At 51.6% G+C, this 20,520-nt stretch overlaps 5 protein-coding genes across 5 annotated transcripts; 2 read left to right on the forward strand and 3 right to left on the reverse strand.

Moving 5' to 3' along the window:
• Positions 1 to 936: 936 nt before the first annotated feature.
• Positions 937 to 1,671, forward strand: J4E82_010171 (uncharacterized protein; the record flags this gene model as incomplete). The annotated part of the gene is made up of 1 exon (XM_051736387.1): positions 937 to 1,671. The coding sequence occupies one exon, from the start codon at positions 937 to 939 to the stop codon at positions 1,669 to 1,671; it is 735 nt and encodes a 244-aa protein (XP_051583840.1).
• Positions 1,672 to 1,914: 243 nt separating this feature from the next.
• Positions 1,915 to 3,090, reverse strand: J4E82_010172 (uncharacterized protein; the record flags this gene model as incomplete). The annotated part of the gene is made up of 1 exon (XM_051736388.1): positions 1,915 to 3,090. One exon carries the CDS (start codon positions 3,088 to 3,090, stop codon positions 1,915 to 1,917), a length of 1,176 nt encoding a protein of 391 aa, XP_051583841.1.
• A 4,563-nt stretch (positions 3,091 to 7,653) lies between these two features.
• J4E82_010173 (uncharacterized protein) lies at positions 7,654 to 10,896 on the forward strand (the record flags this gene model as incomplete). Its single annotated transcript, XM_051736389.1, has 1 exon — positions 7,654 to 10,896. One exon carries the CDS (start codon positions 7,654 to 7,656, stop codon positions 10,894 to 10,896), a length of 3,243 nt encoding a protein of 1,080 aa, XP_051583842.1.
• A 169-nt stretch (positions 10,897 to 11,065) lies between these two features.
• On the reverse strand, positions 11,066 to 12,812 carry J4E82_010174 (uncharacterized protein; the record flags this gene model as incomplete). The annotated part of the gene is made up of 2 exons (XM_051736390.1): positions 11,066 to 12,490; positions 12,579 to 12,812. 2 exons carry the CDS (start codon positions 12,810 to 12,812, stop codon positions 11,066 to 11,068), a joined length of 1,659 nt encoding a protein of 552 aa, XP_051583843.1.
• Positions 12,813 to 13,672: 860 nt separating this feature from the next.
• On the reverse strand, positions 13,673 to 15,267 carry J4E82_010175 (uncharacterized protein; the record flags this gene model as incomplete). The annotated part of the gene is made up of 3 exons (XM_051736391.1): positions 13,673 to 14,695; positions 15,088 to 15,180; positions 15,232 to 15,267. 3 exons carry the CDS (start codon positions 15,265 to 15,267, stop codon positions 13,673 to 13,675), a joined length of 1,152 nt encoding a protein of 383 aa, XP_051583844.1.
• Between the last annotated feature and the right edge of the window lie 5,253 nt (positions 15,268 to 20,520).

Raw genomic sequence — 20,520 nt, forward strand, 5'->3', positions numbered from 1 at the left:
TAGTCACTGGGTACAAAGTAAGTCGTGTTCTTTTGTACAAGATTCCCAAAAGAAGAAATAAGTGGGTTTTTTTGGTTGGCGCTGACAAGCACTGAAAGATGCTCTTCCCGTCGCCGAGATATGGTGTCGAAGCTCTATTGAAGTTAATTGAAGCTGTGGATGCGAAAGCTATGCTAACCCCCGAGACGCCACTACCCATCGTGACCGAGATTTTTGAAGAAAATAGAGCTGGAAAGCCATGAGATACCAAGTGTTGACCAATGTTTCGCAAGCAAGGTGGACGAGTATCCGTTCATGAAGACGTTTGAGGAGTGCAAAGATGAGGAGATGTTATGTTTGCGTAAGTCGGCCTGACTCTCCAACTTTCCAATTTTCATTCCCAAATCAAATTGCTCATTGGAGAGAAATCACAACCAACAATAGAAAACAGATACGTCTGGCACAACCGGGTTTCCCAAACCAATTCCTTATACACACGACTGGGTAAGCAGCTTTTCGCGCACCACCCGTTTACGCGCCACTCGTGGTTTCAGACGTTCAGACGATGATTTATATAATGCGAGTCGAGGAACCCGAGTATTCGCCGCCTTGCCTCCATTTCATGCTAGCGGCGTCACATTCATGATATTGTTACCTCTCCTCGTCGGCGTGACGCCCATCTATCCACCCGCATACACGACGCCAGAGGGAGCCGTAGATGCCACTCTCTCAGGCCTAGACGTGCTATATGCGGCTCAACAGAGGCATGTTGCAAACAGTGATGCAGCGAAAGAAAAAGTCGAAAGGGTAGTAGACATGGTAGTGATGGTACCACCCTGCGTCGAAAATGTATTCAGATACCCCGGAAAACTGCACAGGTTGAGCCAGCGTGCACATGGTTTGTGCTACGGCGGCGGCAGCATAGTCCGTGAAGCCGGGGACGCAATCTCACACAAGATGAAACTCCTCAACGCGATTGCATCTACGGAACTGGGTCTGTGGCCGCTTATCCGCCCACGCAGCATCGACTACAACACCAACGCCACAGACCAAGAACAGGAAAAGAAAGAAGACTTTTCAGATGGAAAATGGGAGTATTACGCCTTCCACCCCGCATTTAACATCCACTTCGACCCCGTCTCCATCTCGGAATCCGGTCACACCGTCTTCGAAGCCATAATGAAGCGCAACAACGGGAAAGATTGGGACGGCTACGTCCAACCCTGGTTTAAACTCTACCCAGACAGCAGCGAGAAGCGACTCGGCGATCTCTTTATCCAGCATCCCTCCGACACCACATTATATAAACACTACGGTCGCGCAGACGATCTTCTAGTCTTCCTTACGAACGAAAAGTTCTATCCTACCGTGGCAGAGCAGCGCATTGCAGGGTTCCCGGAGGTGGCTGAGGCGCTGCTTGTAGGTACGCGCAGACCGAAAGCGGCGCTTGTGTTGAGATTGGAAGATGGTGGGGTAGTGGATGATGCGCTATGGGGGAAGATTGAAGAAGTCAATGGGAGCTCGCCGGTCTACGCGAGGGTGCAGAGAAACATGGTACTTCTGGTTCAAGAACCCTTTTTAAGAACCGCGAAGGGAAGCGTAAGGAAAGTGGATATGGCTAGGATGTATGAGAGGGAGTTGGATTCTTTATACAGAAGGGGATGTTCGGAAGAGGCGGAAGAGAAAAGGTGAGACGGTGTGAAGCATACATCTAATCCAGTGAAAAGATGTTCATGAAGAAAAATTTGCTTCTCTTGGTTTGAACTTCCTCATACTACCTAAGTATATATACTACCCCTATCTGCCTGTCATTCTCAAAGGCTCTCCAAGACCATGGGCAAGGTAAGGATACCTAGGCATAGGCAAGGCGGCACACCACCATCCTTTCCACTTTCTACGCTACGTATCACCAATCTCCTCAGTTCTATTGCATTTTCATCTTCTATCACTAGCTGCAACAAGCGTGTTGCCCATGATCGGCGCACCGCAGATCTGATTCCCGCTGTTGACGTACTCCGGCACGATGGCCACGGCAATCGTCGCTGCCTGTGCAGCGTTGGAGTCGTAAATTTCAGCACGCACAGCGTTGACTTGGTCTTCAGTGACGGCGCCACTATTGATCAGTGCAGCCAGTACAGCGGTGTCTTCTGCTTGAGAGCAGGTACTTGGCACTTCACTGGCAGAGCCTGAGGAAAAGTGCTGGGCGGAGATGTAGCCTGTAGCGACACCTGTGCCGATGGGGATGATGACGGGCTGCAGGAGGAAGTTCCAGAGGTTTTCTAGGGTGGCCTGGGTACGTGCCGCTTCTATGGCATTGACGACGTACTCTGTCTGGGCTGGGAAGTATATGCTGGCAGCCCAGGGGAGATATACGACGCATTCATACGCGCGTCGACAGAAAGGGAGTAGTTCGGGGACAAGCATAGCGTCAGGTCGTTCGGCGAGGGACACACCTGGGCTGTCATTCTGAGTTCGACCTCGGGGTGCCATATTGGGGTTGGCCATGTAGTACTCCTCAAAATTGAAAGGATAGCTTGCGTTGAAGATCAGGGGCTCATCGTTCATCACTCGAAATGCGGTATCCCATTTGTCCGTAGGCACCCCGGTGAAGGTGCCACGGGCAATCTGCTGCCAGCGGTAGTCCTTGCCGTCTTGCTCAAATACATCGCCGTGCTGGAGCTCGCCCACCGATCGTGCCCTGCGAGGAGCGACTCGTCTATTGCCCGCCGTGCGTGTCCTACGCGAAGCGACTTGCTGTGGACTGCCACCTCCACCGAAAACTCTGACGGCTGAGAAATCGTTCCTGCCGAATCCGACATTGATACAACCCGTGTTACCGGCAGCAACAGGACTAGCAGGGTTGTTTATATCGCAAGTGTCGCCTTCGAAGAAGTACAGCATGTGGTCGAGCTGGTCCCCATCTTGTCGAGTAATGGTGACCGATGAAGAAGCCGTGCTGTATAAATCGTCAGGTACGCAGTTGTCTTCAATTGAGACGTCGAAGCCACCAAGCCGTTCACCGCGACACTGATCGCCTACGTAGAATGTCAAAGAGAAGGCAGCAACCGTATTGGTAAAGGCCAGAAGCGGTGCTACATGCAGGAAGATCATTGTGTCGAAGGCAAGAATTTGTCTGGAGAAGTCGAGTTCGTAGACGTTTGAGATAGAGAGTGGTGTGAGAGTGGATTGAGGATGGGAATGTGTGTCCGATGGATTGCTGGCACTTTGGCTCTTCCTTTATACCTCGTCGCAGGCCCAGTTGCAAGACCTTTCCAGCTGCCGACGGCGCAGGTGCGCTGTATCATCGCGGTCAAGTGATAAAGCACCAAGATATCCTCCAAGATATCAAGACCTCGATCGATGCGCCTTTCCTGTAAGTCGCTCTTGAGTAACATATTTCCGAAACCTCATTGGAGGAAGCACTGCAAGCGAACCGTATTACGCCCCAAATCTGTGGGAAGTGTCTGTTGGATGATCTGTTCAGGTGGTTAATCATGACGAGAATAGAGAAGCCGTGATGTACGAGCATGAAGGAGCGCTCCGGCTTAACCGCGGAACCTGTGAAGGCCAAGCAATCGGCTCAGCAAAAGTGTGCGGATAAAAAGGGCGGGTAAGCACTTGTTGTTGAAAGGATGACTTAAAAACAGCTAGAGTGATGGGGCAGACTCGACTCTGCGTTGTATTGCACAGTAAAGCTTGCTCGCTCCTTCCTAAAGAAAGATCATGCCCGAAAGAAGTTGACGACGGTGCAGTAGGTACTGCACATGGAATGTTATCCTCAGAAACAGCTGCTTGCTGGAGGGGACTTGTTCGTGGGCAGGTCAATAAGGCCACCTTTTTCACTCATCCTACAACCACTAACTTTTAATGGAAAACAAAGTCATCGAGAAAATTGTTTCTTATCAATTCAAGGTCCGGTCTTATCAATGCTGGAGAATTTTAAGAACGAACTATATTCTTCGAGGATCAAACAGCCTTCAGAGTTGACAAGTTTTAGAATTTTAGCAAGGCAATGCATGCGTGGATCTCTAGTGGGATCCTTTGCAAGAGTGCCAAGATAAATTAATTAGCTGTATAGCAAAAGTGGGTCCTTGTTGATCTGCCTGCGAGCAACTCTCTTGCTAGAAGTTTATGTTGACATCGCGTGCAGTGCCGTTCTTCCTCGCCACGCCGGGATAGTAGTTGCATGTGCCTTGGCGCGCCGTACGTTCCGCGCGGATGGCTTGGCATGTATTCTCAAAAGTGGAGAGGCATGACGCAGTGCAGGTGCTGTCAACCGCTTAAAGAGAGCGAGGCTGTCCACTCCCTCAACCGATCTCGTCGTCATTTCGTAACAGCCATGGCGGCCCGAGCCCACGCGGCCAAGCCCACAGGCACGGGCACGCGGAGTGATCTAGAGAACGCAGATCACAACAACAAGCAGGCGGACAGCTTGACATGCGCGTCCAACGACCCTCCACTGCCTTCAGAAAGTGCAACGTCGGTAGAAGTCCGCGCGTTCCTCACGGACGTCCTGTGCACGCAATACGGAGTAGAATCTGAAGCGTCACGCAACATAGCCAGCCTTTGGACGGTCGGTTCGGGGCGCGAGCTACGTACCTATCCAGCACACATGTTTTTCAGCGTCTTTGGAGACCAGGCCGGATGGGTGCTGTACAAAGAGGTCGGTAGCCGGACAACGCGAATGAACATAAAGCAGAATCCCAATTTTGACGCAACAAAGAACCGTGAGTGTCCCGCGCCATTTACGAAGACGGCAAAGTCTGCAGAAAGGAAAGCTAACTTAATATCCAAGGCTCCGTAATCTCTGGGGTGTGTGCGATTGAGGCCATGTTAGCATTTATCTTTATGGTGTTGCCAAGACTTCGATGGATTAGTGGGTTGCTTTTCGCGTTCTGTACGGTAGTGCTTCTTAGCATGATGTTAATCGCAGTCACGGGTACACCAGATCCTAGAAAAGTCCCTGAAGCGAAGTTGAAGGTATCTTACGGAAGGTGGTTTAATAATCTAAAAAGCTAAAGTAATTAGATAAAGAGAGACAATACAGAGTAATGACAGCAGAACCAGAGCTTGTACTCTTCCAGGGTTCGTGCTGTCCAAGTCCTCCGAAGAGACTTTTTCGAAGCGCCGTGTGAGGCTTGTGTAATTCTATACACTTGCAGTAAGACAGAGGTAAAACATTACATAGTTAAACATACTTCACGCCTTCTTTCCTAGTAGTCCTGCCAGATCCCACGAAGCACTTTAGCCAGCGAGACCACCACCATTTTGCACATGAGTGTAAAGGAAGAACAAGCACGATATTCATCTGAGAAAAAGGATATATCGAAAGACATATGCCCTTCTCTTGATTTGAACATGTTGGAACTATAGTGATCCAACTTTTATGTACCCAACACCATCACAAAAGGCATAGAATCAGGAAACTAGATGGTAGATAATTGCGAATAGAGCCCGTGAGCGTGACACTTGGACTTTGGCTAGACAAACAGCTGAGCATCTTGTGTTTTTTTTTTTGGTATCACAGGGTGAAAGAATTCGAGTGAAAAGATGATTGATTCGGCTTGAGATGGTACCCAGACTGTGTGCATAAGACTTGTAGAGCCACGTCATCCTCCACTCTATAATTTGGGGTGTTTGAGTGTCAGAAAAACCACAGTGATATCCGTGGCAACTTCCCATCTAGATGTTGTTAAATAATGAATGACAATTTGTAGAAGGAAGCTTACAGTCTGAAGATCATCTGTTGGAACACCTGCCCAAAACCTTACTTAGGGCAACCAATACCCAATCCAGTGCTCATAGAACAGCAGTCCGCGTCGCAAGTTTTCAAAATCTCAGCATTGCAGAAATCTCCGTCTGCAAAGCCATTTCCTTGATCGTGTCGTGCCTTGTCGTCGCGGAGGCAGCAATCCTCAAGGAATTTTTTCACATCGCACCAAGCCGACGTAGTCGTGGCAAAGAAGCTAAGAGCAGTGATAGCAACAGACAAGATAGTAGTTGAACGCATGTTGAGGCGGTGAGCAAGGATATAAAGAAGTTTGACTTGTGTTTGTGTTGGAAATTTGAGAGAGGATAGAATTGAGTGATGATGATAGTATGCATTGGAAAGACAACATGTCTTTATATAATTGACAAAGACTTGGTAGTCCCTTGGCCATTGAAGGCGTCCTCAAGTAGTACGGTCAAATATGCCTGTCGTTTGTTGTCGATTCTTCTCAGGTTGAGATAGCAGAAGTGGTGCACGACCATGGGCTTCTTCGCCGATCACTATGGCTTGGTCTTTGTGAGCTTGGCTCTCGGTCCAGCTTCTCCAGCCTAACAAGTACCTGTGCTGAAGCTGTCTGACTTTGTACCCTTCGGTGCAACTCACATGGACCTTTTTTCAAAAGATTAGAAACAGATGCTAGACTAGACTGCACAACCATCAAGGGTCTCAGCCTCCTAGATTACTAAACGATATCCTCGACTTGATAACACTCTTACTGCCTTATCCTCTGTACGCAGGTGACCTATGCTATTGAAGCGCCATAGCGCAGTCGTGTCGTAGCAAGATCGGGACGTTGACAGTCGAGCTGCACTGTATCGTTTTGCGTAATGCGCATGTTCAATCGTTTTGCCGATAATGTTTGCGCATAGACGGTGCGCCAGTATCACAAAGTCATCAAGAACGTTCTATCCCTGTCACTGCAATGGCCAAGAATTTAGCAGCCAAAAAGGGCAATAGACGAAGACGCTCTTTTGCTGAGAGAGAACACATAACGTGCATAGCAGCAGACCCTACTCACGTAGTCGTTCAGTGATGCAACGAAATAAGGATATGCGTTGATAAGGCCGTAGTAACCTGGTTGCACCGTTGGGGCACGTGTCCCTGTATCGGGCCAACGGCGTTACCTCCTATGTTTATCTATGTCTATTCCGCCACTCGACTCGAGGTGTACGAGCGCACATAGGATGCTGCTTTAGTCCTAGTATCTACGGGTCCGGCGAGAGCAACATCGACACGTCAGGGCAACAGAAACAGATTGTCGGCAACGAGTGAAAGCGAGACTTGGATTCCAGTAGGCCGGGTCCGGCGGTGAAGAAAGAGGTCCGTCTAAGCCTGTCGCTTCGGGCGGTATACCGTCCGACCTATATCCATGGGCAAGATGGCCGGAGATGCGACCGTGAAGATGTACAGTACAGGAGATGGAAAAGGAAAGCCCTTTACGAGACGGAGTTGAGCACGTCTAGAGACGCGGTTGAGCGAAAACGTGCCAGCCCTTCCGTTGCCCCGCGCTAACGCCAGTGGGGAAATCTAGCGGCTGTCAAAATCTCCAACACCACCGATCATGACCTTTCAATGGTCTCAAACGCCCTGCGCAACGCATCCTGCAGCTCAATCCTCCAATCCAGTTGTTCCTGCATGCCGAACGGTTTGCCGACTTGAGTTAAAACCTGTCTCTCAGCGGCTGCTTGGCTTTGCCCCTGCGTGCGTCTCATGATCAAGTACCAGCTTTCAGGTCCGACACATAGTATACAAATATCCTAGCTGTTGCACTTCCAGTCACTTTCGAGTTCATGAATCCCTGGTCTATTGATAGAAAACCCTATGCTCACTAGCACCGATGCCAAGACCTTTCGCTTCCGCGTCTAACCCCAGCAGTCCGCGTTCTTGACACGATGGACTCAAACATGGCGTCTTTGATGGACCTTGTGTCCCAGAACCAACCACGATTCCAGACCCACCAAGCGCTTCTCATCATTGGCCTGCAAAACGACTTTGTGACATCAGATGGACGACTTCCAGTTGACACTCAAACGCGTTTTCTAGAGCGCATCAAGACCTTGATTCCGATATTTCGGGAGCGCAGCGGCAACGTAATATGGGTTCAAACGCTGTTTGAAGCGGACCGCATTGCGACCGGCGCCGATACAGGTGAAGGCGACACGCTCGTTGTAGGCGGGCTTGTCGATGGTGACGAGAAGGACAATGACGCGGCGGAGGAAGAACTGGCCAAAGAAGCAGCGTCACTACCAGCGCAATCCAGATCTTCAAAGCACAAGCAACGCGCGATAGACCTGCTGAAACGTGTGTCCGCGCGAAGGAAGACGTTGCCAAAAGAAGTTGCAAAAGCCAAGGCTGAGGAAGACGAGGAATTATTCTTGTTGAGGAGCGAGAAGAGGACGCCGGCATGCGTACCAGACACGCACGGCGCCGAGTTTGCGGATGTCATTGCGAACCAGGTTGAGTTATCGACGGATGTCGTGATTCGAACGACCAACTACTCTGCGTTCCAAGGTACCAACTTGCTCATAACGTTGCGCGCAAGGCTTATCACGGAGCTTTTCATTGTGGGATGCATCACCAATGTGTCTGTACTGGCGACGGTTATTGATGCTGCGCGCCATGGTGTGAAGATTCATGTTGTTGAGGATTGTCTCGGCTACCGAAAGGATAATCGACATGATTTGGCCCTGAAGCGCATGGAAGACTTCTTCAGCGCTTTTCTGGTTAATAGTGAGGAGATACTCAAGGAAGAACCGCAATTGATTGTGCAAAAGACGGCGGTGCCTGCGAAAGGCGCAAAAGGCGGCGAGAATAATAGTGATACGAACGTGGAGGAGATGATGGCTAAAATGTCTCTTGCAACATCCATAATAGCGAAACGGACCGCGGCAAGGACTGCGGAAGAGTCTAGCGCCGGGGGAACAGTAGATCCTAGCGACAAGGAGTTTTCAGATATACTCACAAAGGGAGCAACGGTACCCGGCGCACAGGAAGAGGCGAAGAAACCGGAGCTTGTCAAGACGAAGATCCGCATGAGGACGGGAAAATCCAGGAAAAAGAAAAAGAAAACGAAGGAAGGAGAGGAACCAAAAGGTGACGATGGAGATGTGGATGGCAAGCCTGGCACGTCTACAGACCAAGGTACGAAAGATACACCACCAACCACAACGTCGCCTACAATCATACCTCCACCTGCATCAACCGAATCTCAACGAACTTCAAAGGTTGCGAAAGCTGGAAGTGTTGCAGACTTGCGGCAGAAAGAAGGGAAGCAGCACATATTGAAGAACGCTACTTCGGTCCCTATGCTATCTACCAAAGCTGATGGCGAGGAGACGGAGAAGAACAGGTTATCAGATTTCTCGGATCGCGTCCGCATGTCATTTACTAGGGCGGCAAAGTCTGAATCAGAGTCTGAGTCGAAAAGAGGATCTACCAGTTCTGCAAATGCAGCCTCTACCAATGTGAAGCAAGACGATAAACAACCGACGTCAAAACTCCCACAGCGAGAGCAGTCTCATGCGGTCACACAAGAAATCGATCCTCCATCATCAGGAAAAGCCACTACGATGCGACAATCACGCAAGTTGCAATCCCTCGCAACTTTCCCAGTCCTGGGACCTGGAGATCACATTGCAGAAGGTGATTCGCGCATCATGCACAATTTCTTCTCTGCCGACTACGTCCACTTATCTGCTCCATCGAAGCCACTGAAAGACGTCATATTCACCCAACTTTACAACGAAGTGCCATGGCAGAAGATGCTCCACCAGCAAGGCGAAGTCCCCCGACTCGTATGCTGTCAGGGCGCCTTTGGCGATGACGGCTCAATGCCGATATACCGGCATCCATCCGACCAAAGCCTACCGCTCCTACGATTTTCACCCAAAGTACAGCTCATTCGAAAGCACGCTGAGAAACTCGTTGGCCACCCCCTCAACCACGTGTTAATCCAACTCTACCGTTCCGGCAACGACTTCATATCCGAGCATTCTGACAAGACACTCGATATAGTAAAAGGCTCTTCAATTGTCAATGTAAGCTTCGGCTCGCAACGGACGATGCGCTTACGCACCAAGAAGGCTCAGTCGGCAGAGCAGCAAGAAGAAGAAGAAGACGAACATTTGGACAGTGACACTATCACACAGCGCAGAACCCAACACGTAGTCCTTCCCCATAATTCCATGTTCGTTCTCGGCCTCGCTTCAAACGCAAAGTGGCTCCACGGCATCCAACCCGACAAACGGCCTCTAAACGAACGCACCGAAAGCGAAACAGCCTACAACGGTATCCGCATCAGTCTAACATTCCGACACATTGGCACCTTCCTCGATGCACGCGAAACAGTCATCTGGGGCCAGGGCGCAAGCGCAAAGACGCAACGCGACGCCGCCGACATCATTTCCAACGACGAGGCCGAAACCGTCCGCCTCATCACTGCTTTCAGCCGCGAAAACCACGATCCGGATTTCAACTGGGAGGAACATTACGGTGACGGATCTGACGTTTTGCACTTGCACGCGCCGCCGCCGTCGTCGTCCGCCAATGTCCCCCTGCTGTTCCTGAGCAACAACGCCATTCAAAACAACCAAGTCATGATTCTCCTCGCAGAAAAGAAGCTTGCCTACACGGCCATTGAAGCGCCGTCTCTAGACCCGGCGTTTGAAGCAGACCGCCAAGTCACGCTCAGGGATACCGATGCCATGCATACTGAAGTCCACAGTGCGTCTTCCATACTGCTTTATCTGGATCGGTATCACCCGCTTGATACATCAGCGTCCTCGCATTGCGTGACTGCGAATGCGTATCCTATCATGTTACTCATGGCCAGCATAGTGAAAGCTTGGCCGGATCGAGGGAGGCTGGAGTCTGGTGATGAAGTTGAGAATCTGGTGGGTCGGTTGGAGGAGATGGTTGAGGGGAATGGGGGTCCGTTTGTTGCTGGGAGTAGGTTTAGTATTGCGGATGCGTTTGTTTGGCCGGTTGTGCATGTACTGATTGGAGAGTGGGATGGATGGAAGGAAGGGGGTGGAGGGTTTGAGAAGCTGGGAGAGTGGTATAGGGCGTGTTGGAGGAAGAAGGCGAGTATCAAGAAGGTGGTTGGTGCATTGGCTGCTCCGAATGAGAAGGACGAGGAAGAAAAGTAGGTGTAGTGAGGCGCTAGGGATGTGGATGCGGTTCATTTCTGGGATCAGGAGCGTTTTGGATAAAAAGCGTGATCATTGGGTTTGGGCAGAAATCAGATGTTGTGAGCTTTCATTAGTACATCTTTCTTGATGTTCTTGATCCTATTCGTTTCGTTATCTTATACAACCGCTATCGCTTACCTTTTCCTCCAATAATCCCAATACCTCTGATGAAGAAGATCACAATAAAGGTAGTGGCAACGCTCATGCCGAAGTTGAACCAAGCCGTCGTCCTGATCCCAACTTTAAGCGCATCATCCCAAGGCTCCGTCTTGTGTCCCTCAGTACCAATCTGATCCACGTTCAGACCCTTTTCCCTAGCCACAACAGCCGTCTGCACCGCCGTCGCAATCGCAAGACCGATAGCGCGACCGATTTGACCAACAGCAGTAATAAGCGCACCACCCAACGACGCATCTTCAGCCGGCAGCGTCTTGGCCACAAACAAAGTAAGCACCGGGAAAATCGTGTCCGCGCCCGAGACGCACAGCACCATGGCCGGAAACCCATACGCCCAGTACGTGGTATCGACTGGGATCGGAATCGCAAAGAGCAGCGAGGAGATGCTGACACAGATGGTGCTAAAAGTAAGGATATAATCCCCAGGCACCCTCGACAAGATCTGTCCCGTAATCGTTGCAACCAATATCCCCGTGATGCCATTGGGCAAGAACCTCAGCGTCGTCTGAATGACGCTATGGCCCTGGTAGTCCTGGAACCAATACGTAGCGAAGATGAGGTAATTATTGAAGCTAGAAAAGAAGAGCGCCATGAGCACATTCGCAGCCGTAAACTTGCCATTTTTGAATATGCTCATCTTCATCAAGGGCCGCTTCGCCGTCTTGGTTTCGAGGTAGTGCTGCCAGAAGCCGAATGCGATGATGACAATGAGGGCAACGACGATGAGGACAGGGACCCATGGAGTGCGCCAGCCCACGACGTTGCCTTCGGAGAGGGCAAAGACGAGCATGACGAGCCCGATTGTGATGAGTGAGCCGCCGAGCCAGTCGACCGTGTTGCGCATGACGGGCTGCTGCTCTTCTTTGAGCGCGAGCGGAATAGGAATGACAAAGTAACTTGCCACGGTGGAGACACCAGCTATGATACCAAATAGCCAGAAAACCCATTGCCAGTCGAGATACTCGCCCACAACACCACCAAAGATGTTGCCAAAGACGCCGCCAAGCGGTGCTCCGGCGCCGAAACAGCCAAAAGCCACGTCCTTTGTCTTCCCAGGCGCGAACGTAGAAGCCAGTATGCCGAGCGCAGTCGGTGCCATGGCGGCGGCAGCGAGACCCTGGAGTCCGCGGAAGATGTCAAACCCGATTTCGTTGGGGATGAATGGTGTGATGATGGACGTGAGCGTGAAGGCGGCAGAGCCCCAAAGGAAGATCATGCGTCGTCCGTACACGTCTGCTAGACGGCCCCATAGAAGGAGGAAACAGCCGAAAGTGAGGTTGTAAGCGGAAATGATCCATTGTTGGCGACTGACTGGTATGTCTAGTTCTTCGCCGATGGTGGGCAGAATTATGACCGATGCTTGGACTGCCATGGTCTATTGGGAATGTTGCGTCAGCTCATGTCGTCTTCTTCTTAATGCTATTTAGAAAACATTGTAGGACGGGGAGTTTGTTGTTGCTTACACTCAAAAATGGTGCTGCAGCGATTGTTGTGACGAGTGCCACACATCGTGCTTTTGAAAAGGGCAAGCGTTCAGATGCCGTCGTGGAAACAGCCTCAAGTGCTGTACCCGGTAACGCATCTTTCTCGCCATCAGCAGCAGCAGCAGATTCTTGCGGTGCCGCGGTAGCTACTCGCTCCAAATCCGTTACGCCTTCAATAGGCAGGACAGAACCTTTCTCACCAGACTTGGCCATTGCAGTCAAAGAGTCTGGAGACGGCCAAACAATTGTACCCCACAATGCTCCCCGTGGGGAGGCGGCGCATTCTTATGACTGCTCGTGAAGTTGGGGTGGAGTACGAATGCCGAGACGGGATCGCTTGCCGACCACACGGCTAAGGATTCTTCCGTTGCATGCGGAAAAGCGGTATATCATTGCGTGCTTCCCAACGTCGCAGTAGGCAACTGCATAGCGGCAATCTCAGCTTTTTTTTTGCCATATGTGCTTGTGATGGCATCTGTCACGTAATCTAGAAGACAGCTACAACATCATCTCCTTCAACGAACCAAGTCCTCGCCATCCAGCGGAATATGAAGCTTGCGAGGCTAAAACTTGTATAATATGCTTCGGAAAAGGTAGCCATGGCAGTACAAAAGTTATTCACAAAGAAAAAAAAACGTATGCTGCGTAAGAAGTTGGATGGATGGATGAAGATGCGAGGAATGCTTTCCACCAATTGCAGCGAAGACATAATCACGCGACCTACAGGCCCATTATCAAGAGCAAAACAAGCAACAGTGCGCCTCCTCTGAGACCTCTCCACCACTACCTACTGTTCACAGGTAGATAGACAAACACCACAAAACTCCAACGGCTGTATACAAGGATGAATGCGTTGTTCAAAACATCAGGATAGAAAATTCATTGCTCATGCTATTACCGCAGCAAGTACGTGATATAAATCCGAACTATCTCTTGCCCGCCATCGCCAGCCATCAAGCAGCTGGAAGGCACCATCATCCATGTCATCCGTCATCAAACAAACGATCTAATTGCGTTTAAAAAAAACTAAAAGGGGGTATGAAGAAGAAGACGTAGCCCAACCCAAGCCCCGTCTACGGCTTGTGGACATCAATAACCATCTCCGTCTCGACGACCTCGGCCTTCTTGGCAAACCTGGCGACATCGGCACCCTCAACCTTTCCGTACATGGTCTCGGCGATTATACCAGTAATCTGGTATGGGTCACCATTGGAAGCCGGGCGGCGGTCCTCAAAGTATCCCTTACCCTCGGCAGCAACAGCGCGGGGGATACGGACAGAGGAACCACGGTTCGCGACGCCCCAGGTGAACTTGTCGTAAGAAGCCGTCTCGTGCTTACCCGTCATACGGAGCTGGTTGTCGGAACCGTAAACGGCCATGTGCTCAGCCTGGCGGGTGGACAGCTTCTCCATGGCGGCTTCAATGGCCTTCATGCCGCCATCGGCACGAGTCTCGTTGGTGGACACGTTGGTGTGCAGACCGGCGCCGTTCCAGTCACCGGGAATGGGTTTCGGGGCAAAAGTAACCTTGGCACCGAATTCCTCGGCCACACGGTGCAGCAGGAAACGAGACATCCAGAGCTGGTCGCCGAGAGAGATGCCGGGGCAGGGACCGACTTGGTACTCCCACTGTGCGGGCATGACTTCGGCGTTGGTGCCTGAGATGGCAATCTCGGCGTACATGCAGGCCTTGTAGTGCGCCTCGACAATGTCGCGGCAGAAGACCTTGCCAGTGCCCACACCGCAGTAGTAGGGACCTTGGGGAGCAGGGAAGCCGTTCTTGGGCCAGCCGTAGGGCCAGCCAAACTCGTCGAGCAGCGTGTATTCTTGCTCGAGGCCGAACCAGAAGCCGTGCTCGGCGTGCTTGTCGAATATTATGGCCGCGTCGTGGCGGAAGTTGTATGCGTTGGGCGAACCGTCCGACATGTACGTCTCGCACATGACGAGGACGTTGTCGCCCAGACGGAAGGGGTCAGGGTAGTATGCGACGGGGCGGAGGTAGACGTCGGAGTTGTCGCCGGGCGCCTGGCCCGTTGATGAACCGTCAAAGTTCCATTCTGGGAGCTCGTCGAGCGACTCGACCTTCTTCTTGAGTGTCTAGCAGGCCATGTCAGTATGCTTGTCGAGGGGGAAGGGGAGGCGAGGTGCCTCGGGTAATCGGAATGGGAAACGACGTCACGGGTGGGTGGGCATGCGGAAGGGACCTGCATGGTGGGGTTGAGCGGCTCGCGATAAAGATAAGGAACGCCCAAACTTTCCCACCCGGCAGAAGGGAGCGATTGGCGCCATGGCGTCACACTCCAACTTCCCCAGTAGATCGAGCGCAACCCCCCATCGTCTGGATTGTGTGTATCGCGAGCCCGTGTCACCGCGCATCGCAGCCAGTTGTTTCTCTTGCATTTAAAATACTCCAGTTTGCAACTGACTGCTTCGCCGGAATAGTGTGTAGGAATCGGGGATCGGAACCGCAAAGCTGGAATCAAGCTCACCTTTGACTTTGAGCGGATGCCGTTGGAACCATCTATCCAGACGTACTCGGCCATGACTGCACCCTTTTGGGGCAGGTCAAGGTACTTCTTGAGCTGTTTGTTGCATTAGCAGGTTGCTGGGCACGCGAGCAGGTAGAAACTCACGTTGGCAGCATTGCTAACAATCGTTGAGTTGGCCATGACTGCGGTATGTGTGTGTGTGTGTGGTTTTTTTGGTGGTTGTGAGGGGGAAGAAGGAGGAGCAATTACTGTCAACCAAGACAAGGTAATAGAGGGGTTATAAGTGGACGAGGTCTTCAAAGTGAAGTGGGGAGTTTGAATGAGAGATAAGGATAGCGGGCCAGGGCGTTCAGTTATAAGGTAAATGTCTCGTCGGCAGCGATTGACCTGTCCTGACTGTCTCGGCCTGTGGCGGGGCTAGCCGTGCTCAGATACATAATTAGGCTGGCCGTAGCCAAGAGGCGTCGCCGAACTGTTTCCGTGGGATGGGAGAAGCAAGCAATCAACCTTCTCTAAACGCGCGACTTTTACGCCGCATCCTGGCATTATCTTCTTGCCCACTCTGCAAGTAACTTTAGTTCTAGTCTAGAAGATACCCGCCCGTCTGGACACGTCTTGTCTGCCCAATCTCGCAGCCCTCATTTCAAAGATGTCTTTGCAAAAAAAAGACCCACGCTGTCCTCAGGTAATGTCACGATGCGCAACAGAGCTGACCGACGGGGTACACGACGCACAGACCCGCACAGCCTCAAGCACCGCACTGACTTTCCCACTTCCGAGTTTGAGCGATTTGACGCTGGGTAGCGTCGCCTGTAACGTGTAGCTAAATTTACCCAATTACGGTTATTACCCAATTCCTACCAGATTCGTCCACTTGGCCGCCCCCGTACACCGCTCCACTGCTACTGCTACTGCTCCCTAACTCAGCGACCGACTATTGCCCTTCGTATGCATTGTGTACTCTATGCCCAACACGAGCTGCGTAATCCCTGGGACCCTGAATGCACAGTGACCTTTTACGCACACGTCTCGCGACACCTGCAGCGTAGTGCATACAACCGTGGTTCTGGGCAGGGCGCCGTTGCCCGGGGTTGAAGGAGTCGGGGGCGATAAGGGCTGTGTGGGCCAATCGCAGCGGTTCCAGTTAGTCTCGTTCTCGCCTGCCGTCGTCATAGCAGCATCACTCAACAGCGCTCGCCCGTCGGAAGAGACGTGAATAAGTCTCGGATGCTAGTTAACTTGACTACAAGAAACGTTGTCGCAGCCGGTGCGCCCGACTTGTTCACTTGTTGTATGGGACTCGAGGACGTGCGTTTGTTCTGGAAGGCCGCTGGAAGAAAGTCTCTGTCGCGCCTGCTGTGGTACACAATACGGCTAACAGAGAATCCCATGTTGACCCCACAGGTTTCCTAGCCTGGGCGTCGGCAGAGCAACACATGTGTACACAGCGCGCGCGCGCGCACGCGGGCGGGCCTATCAACATTCAAATCGCACGAATCCGCGTCTCCGAAATCATAATCTGAACTCTGAATCGACTGAACCCCACGATTCTTACCAACCCACCACGGTCTCGACATTTCCCAGCACCTAACACAGGCAAAAAAGCCGCACTGCGACGTCGGCTCAACATTATCGTGCGTCGACGTTGGGCTTAGTGGGGTATGCGGGCGAGCCGTCGATCCGCTAAGTAGGGCGTGCACCCCTGGTGCCAGAGATAAGGGACAAAGTCCAAATTCCGCCTTACGTTAGTCTATCAAGTAACGCCGGCGGCGCATTGTGTCATGCTGGACGGTGCGAGCAGTCGCAACGCATTTCCTTCACCATGGACAAGAATTCATGAATACAAATGTGAAACAACGATGCCAAAAAGTTACATGTATCAGCTTTGACTTTGACGGATATGTGAAGATCTGTGGCGGTGTCATGTCCGGCTTGGGCCAAGGCTGAGGCTCGCTGCGCTACTCGTAATGCTGGAACGGAAAACGGTCGACAATGCTTGTTATTTCCCCAGAGATTGCTGATCAAACAGCGAGAGCCTCGTCTGCATGGTTCATGCAGTCAGTCGTCCAAGTGGGAGGGATGGGCGGTGCTGGAGGGTGCTAACACGTGCGACCTACACTGATCAGGACGCGACAGCAATACGAAGGGCGAGCTGTCTACAGACACAGAGCGACGAAGAGGAGAGGGAGATGCGAGACAGCTATCAGACGTCTCTGACGTTGTTCTGCTCTCACTAATGCGCACATCAGCGGATGGTCCCATCTGCCACACCACACTGACCAGTAGGTCGCGCATACCCAGCAAGCGCACAGAAGCAAAGTCCCTGCACGTCCCCTCTGGTGCGGACCGGAGCGACATAATGACCTGCAGCGCAATATCATGGTGGTGGGGTGGCAACGGACGGGTGTACCTGCAGAAGAGAGTCCGGAAAAGGCGCCAGTGCCATGCCAAAACCTTCCCCCGTTTCGTTCCGAGCGTTGAGTCCATGCTACGGGCGCCAACTCCGGAGGCCTAGCTTCTCGGAGGTCGGCGGTGTGAAAATCTGGGGTAGATGGGGCTGGAGCCAGAGAGGGATGGTGTTGTGGAGGAGGCTGCGCACTGAACTCGCAGCAGTTAGTCAGCATACCTCACAGGTTGTTTCAACGTCGTGCGCCTGCCAGAGCGAGCTTGCCGTCTCGCCATCCCAAGGACATTGAGAGTAATGAAGACGTAGTTGTCGGTGCTTCGTGGTTTATCGTGTCGACGTCCGCTGGTCGACCAGGAGTATTGCCGATAATCCCACGGGGAATTGACAATTGATCCCTTGGCCTTCGACGGCGAAAGGAGCCTTATTGTAGCTTCGGCTCGGATGCGTTAGAGTCGTTGAAGAGCTGGCTTTAGGTACTTCGTGGTCCGTAGGCAACATCGAGCCGACCAATCAGGGCAACTTCCAACTCAACAACTGTGAACTGCCAGTTGCGCAGCACTTTAGCAATCAAAAAAAAATCCGAAACGGCATCGTCGTCGTCCTTTCTAACGTATCTTCTCATTGGTTTTACCATTTATCGTTGTCCTACCGCAATCGCGATGTCGCGGGGCGGAATGGCAAGAGCCAAGCCAAACGTGGCTCAGCTGGGAGCGCCAAACATCGGAGCGAGATACCCGGATTGCTCCCATGTCGTTCAACTTCAACATGTCGCCTCCGGTGCAACAATGAAGAGACAGAAGTACTGTTTGTGTGTTTGCGCACAACACCAATATAATCGCGTCTGCAACAGGTCAGTCATCTGTGCAACAACTAAAGCACATCGGAAACTCCAGTGGGACTTCCAAAGCGATCGTCCAGGAAGGGCATGCTACTTGCGGGACATCGAAACATGTGCTACATCTCCCACGTGTACCACCAGCCCTGCTGCCATTGGGGTCGTGATCGCTTCGTAGGCGAGCCATGTTGCCGGTCGAAATGTGTCAGCGGTCATGTCGTGGCATGTACATATGCTGAGTGTTTAGGTTCAAGCAATAGCAGTGAGCTCTGTTCCGAATGTCGGTATCGTCTGGCATATGGATCGACGTGGCGACCACTCGCCGACGTTGGGACAATGCTAAAAGGGAGATTGAAAGAGAGGCTGGAGTAGGAGACGTGGGAGTGAAGCAAAGGCTTATACCTGACACATAACGACATCCGAAGCGGTTAGGGATTGGAACGAAAGAGCTCTTTGCGTACGCCGGCAGACGATTTTGTGGCTAGGCCAGGCGCCTTCCTGTTCGGTATCATCATCCGATGGAAGCGCAGGATATCAACGATCAGGAAAGATTTTTTGACAGGCGAAGGATTCCTGACAGCACGATGCAATCAGTTCTAGAAAGAAGCTTTCAATGGCATGTTGTTATGATTAGGTTGCGAAAGATGAGGGGAGGGAGCTTGGGCTACCATTGCAGCTTCTCTCATTGGCTACAGCGTACGTAACAGCAACCGCAACCACGATGCTCTTGCCTCGTGGGCATAGCGACGTGTTAATATCAATCCAGTGCCACAAACATGGGACCTGCTACATGTCAAACTTGGGATGATTTCCCCTGCAGTAAGACGCAAACGTGACGGTGGCGTTTTATGTTTCCGTTGACGGGAAGCAGAAGTAGTAGTGCAGCCACAGCCATCAGTGGCGCAGACGAGTTCGCTGCAAAGCTTTCCAATCTCGACGGGACTCTCCCGATCGCAGACCATACTTGCTAGGCCATCATATTGCTGTACGAGCTTGGCAGGCATTGGAGTTTGATTTGTGTCGTGTGTTTGTGTCGATGAGGAGTGTCAAATAGCGCAGCCACAGTGAGCTTAGCAACAGTAGCGCAGACAAGATAGCTGCACCGCATTGCGATGCCTACTTACATCTCCCGATCTCTGAATTATACTTGCTGTTCCGATCATGGTTTTATGTCAGACTGAGAAGTAGTGATTGAAAATGGCTTTTACTATCAAGACTTGATTTGTACAAACGCAACCACAGCCATCATAGCAGCGGTGGCTATGAGAGAGCATCGGCATATCATTGCGAAGCTTGCACAGTTGTACCTGATATATACTATGCATCTACCCGTGGCCGTGTCCTTGTACCGACTTGTCGTGGGGAGAATTATCCACGATGCCAAAATCTCCAAAGCGAAAAGTCAAGTTCATGGGACAACCGTTCACGAGACCAACCCCTGAGATTAGCGAAAGCCATGCACTAACACCAACTCGTCGGGAACCACACAGCTGGGACGGATCCTCCGGGGAATTAACACTATTGTGTATGGCTGTCGCAGTGTGACACTCACCCCGAAAACACCACGATGGCTTTTGGTAGCACGAAAATGCGAGTCGAGAAACAGGGCAGCTACATGGTGAAGCACAGCGGAGATTATCGTGCGCAACGACGTTTCTAGGGCTCGATTCAATGGTGCGACGACTCCACCAGCACGACTTACTATGCAACTCGAGTGCAAGACAGTGCTCTGGTAGTCATGGTATGGCGGCGCAACATGCAGTTGCAGATGCTATGTTAGCTGAAAGTTTGTTTGTCTCTCTTTCTTGATGGCAATAGTAATAGACGAGGCGAAGTGCTGTAGTAGTTCGGTGAGGTGTCTCCACATGACGAGCTGAGTGCAGCTAGTCCAGGGCAACATTGCAGGACTAGAATCCAAAGATCGCCGCTGGGATACCTCACACAACGCCGTAACAACCCCGATTCTGGCCTGACACTCTTGCAATCTCCCTTTGCCGATGCTTTTGCCCACCTCTCTTTCTCTCTTGTTGTAATTGGAGATCATCGCTTTCTCTCTTGTTGTAGTTCGAGATCCAGCATTGATGATATCTCAAGTCACTCCTTAGCCTGCCGCTTCGCTTTTTATTCATTCAGGGTGCGATACCCCGACCGACCAGTATCGACATTGTCCCACGCATGCAGCAGACGGCTC

This window comes from Alternaria postmessia (assembly GCF_024291825.1).
Source record: "Alternaria postmessia strain BMP 2775 chromosome Unknown scaffold_114, whole genome shotgun sequence".
Lineage (NCBI taxonomy): Eukaryota > Fungi > Ascomycota > Dothideomycetes > Pleosporales > Pleosporaceae > Alternaria > Alternaria postmessia.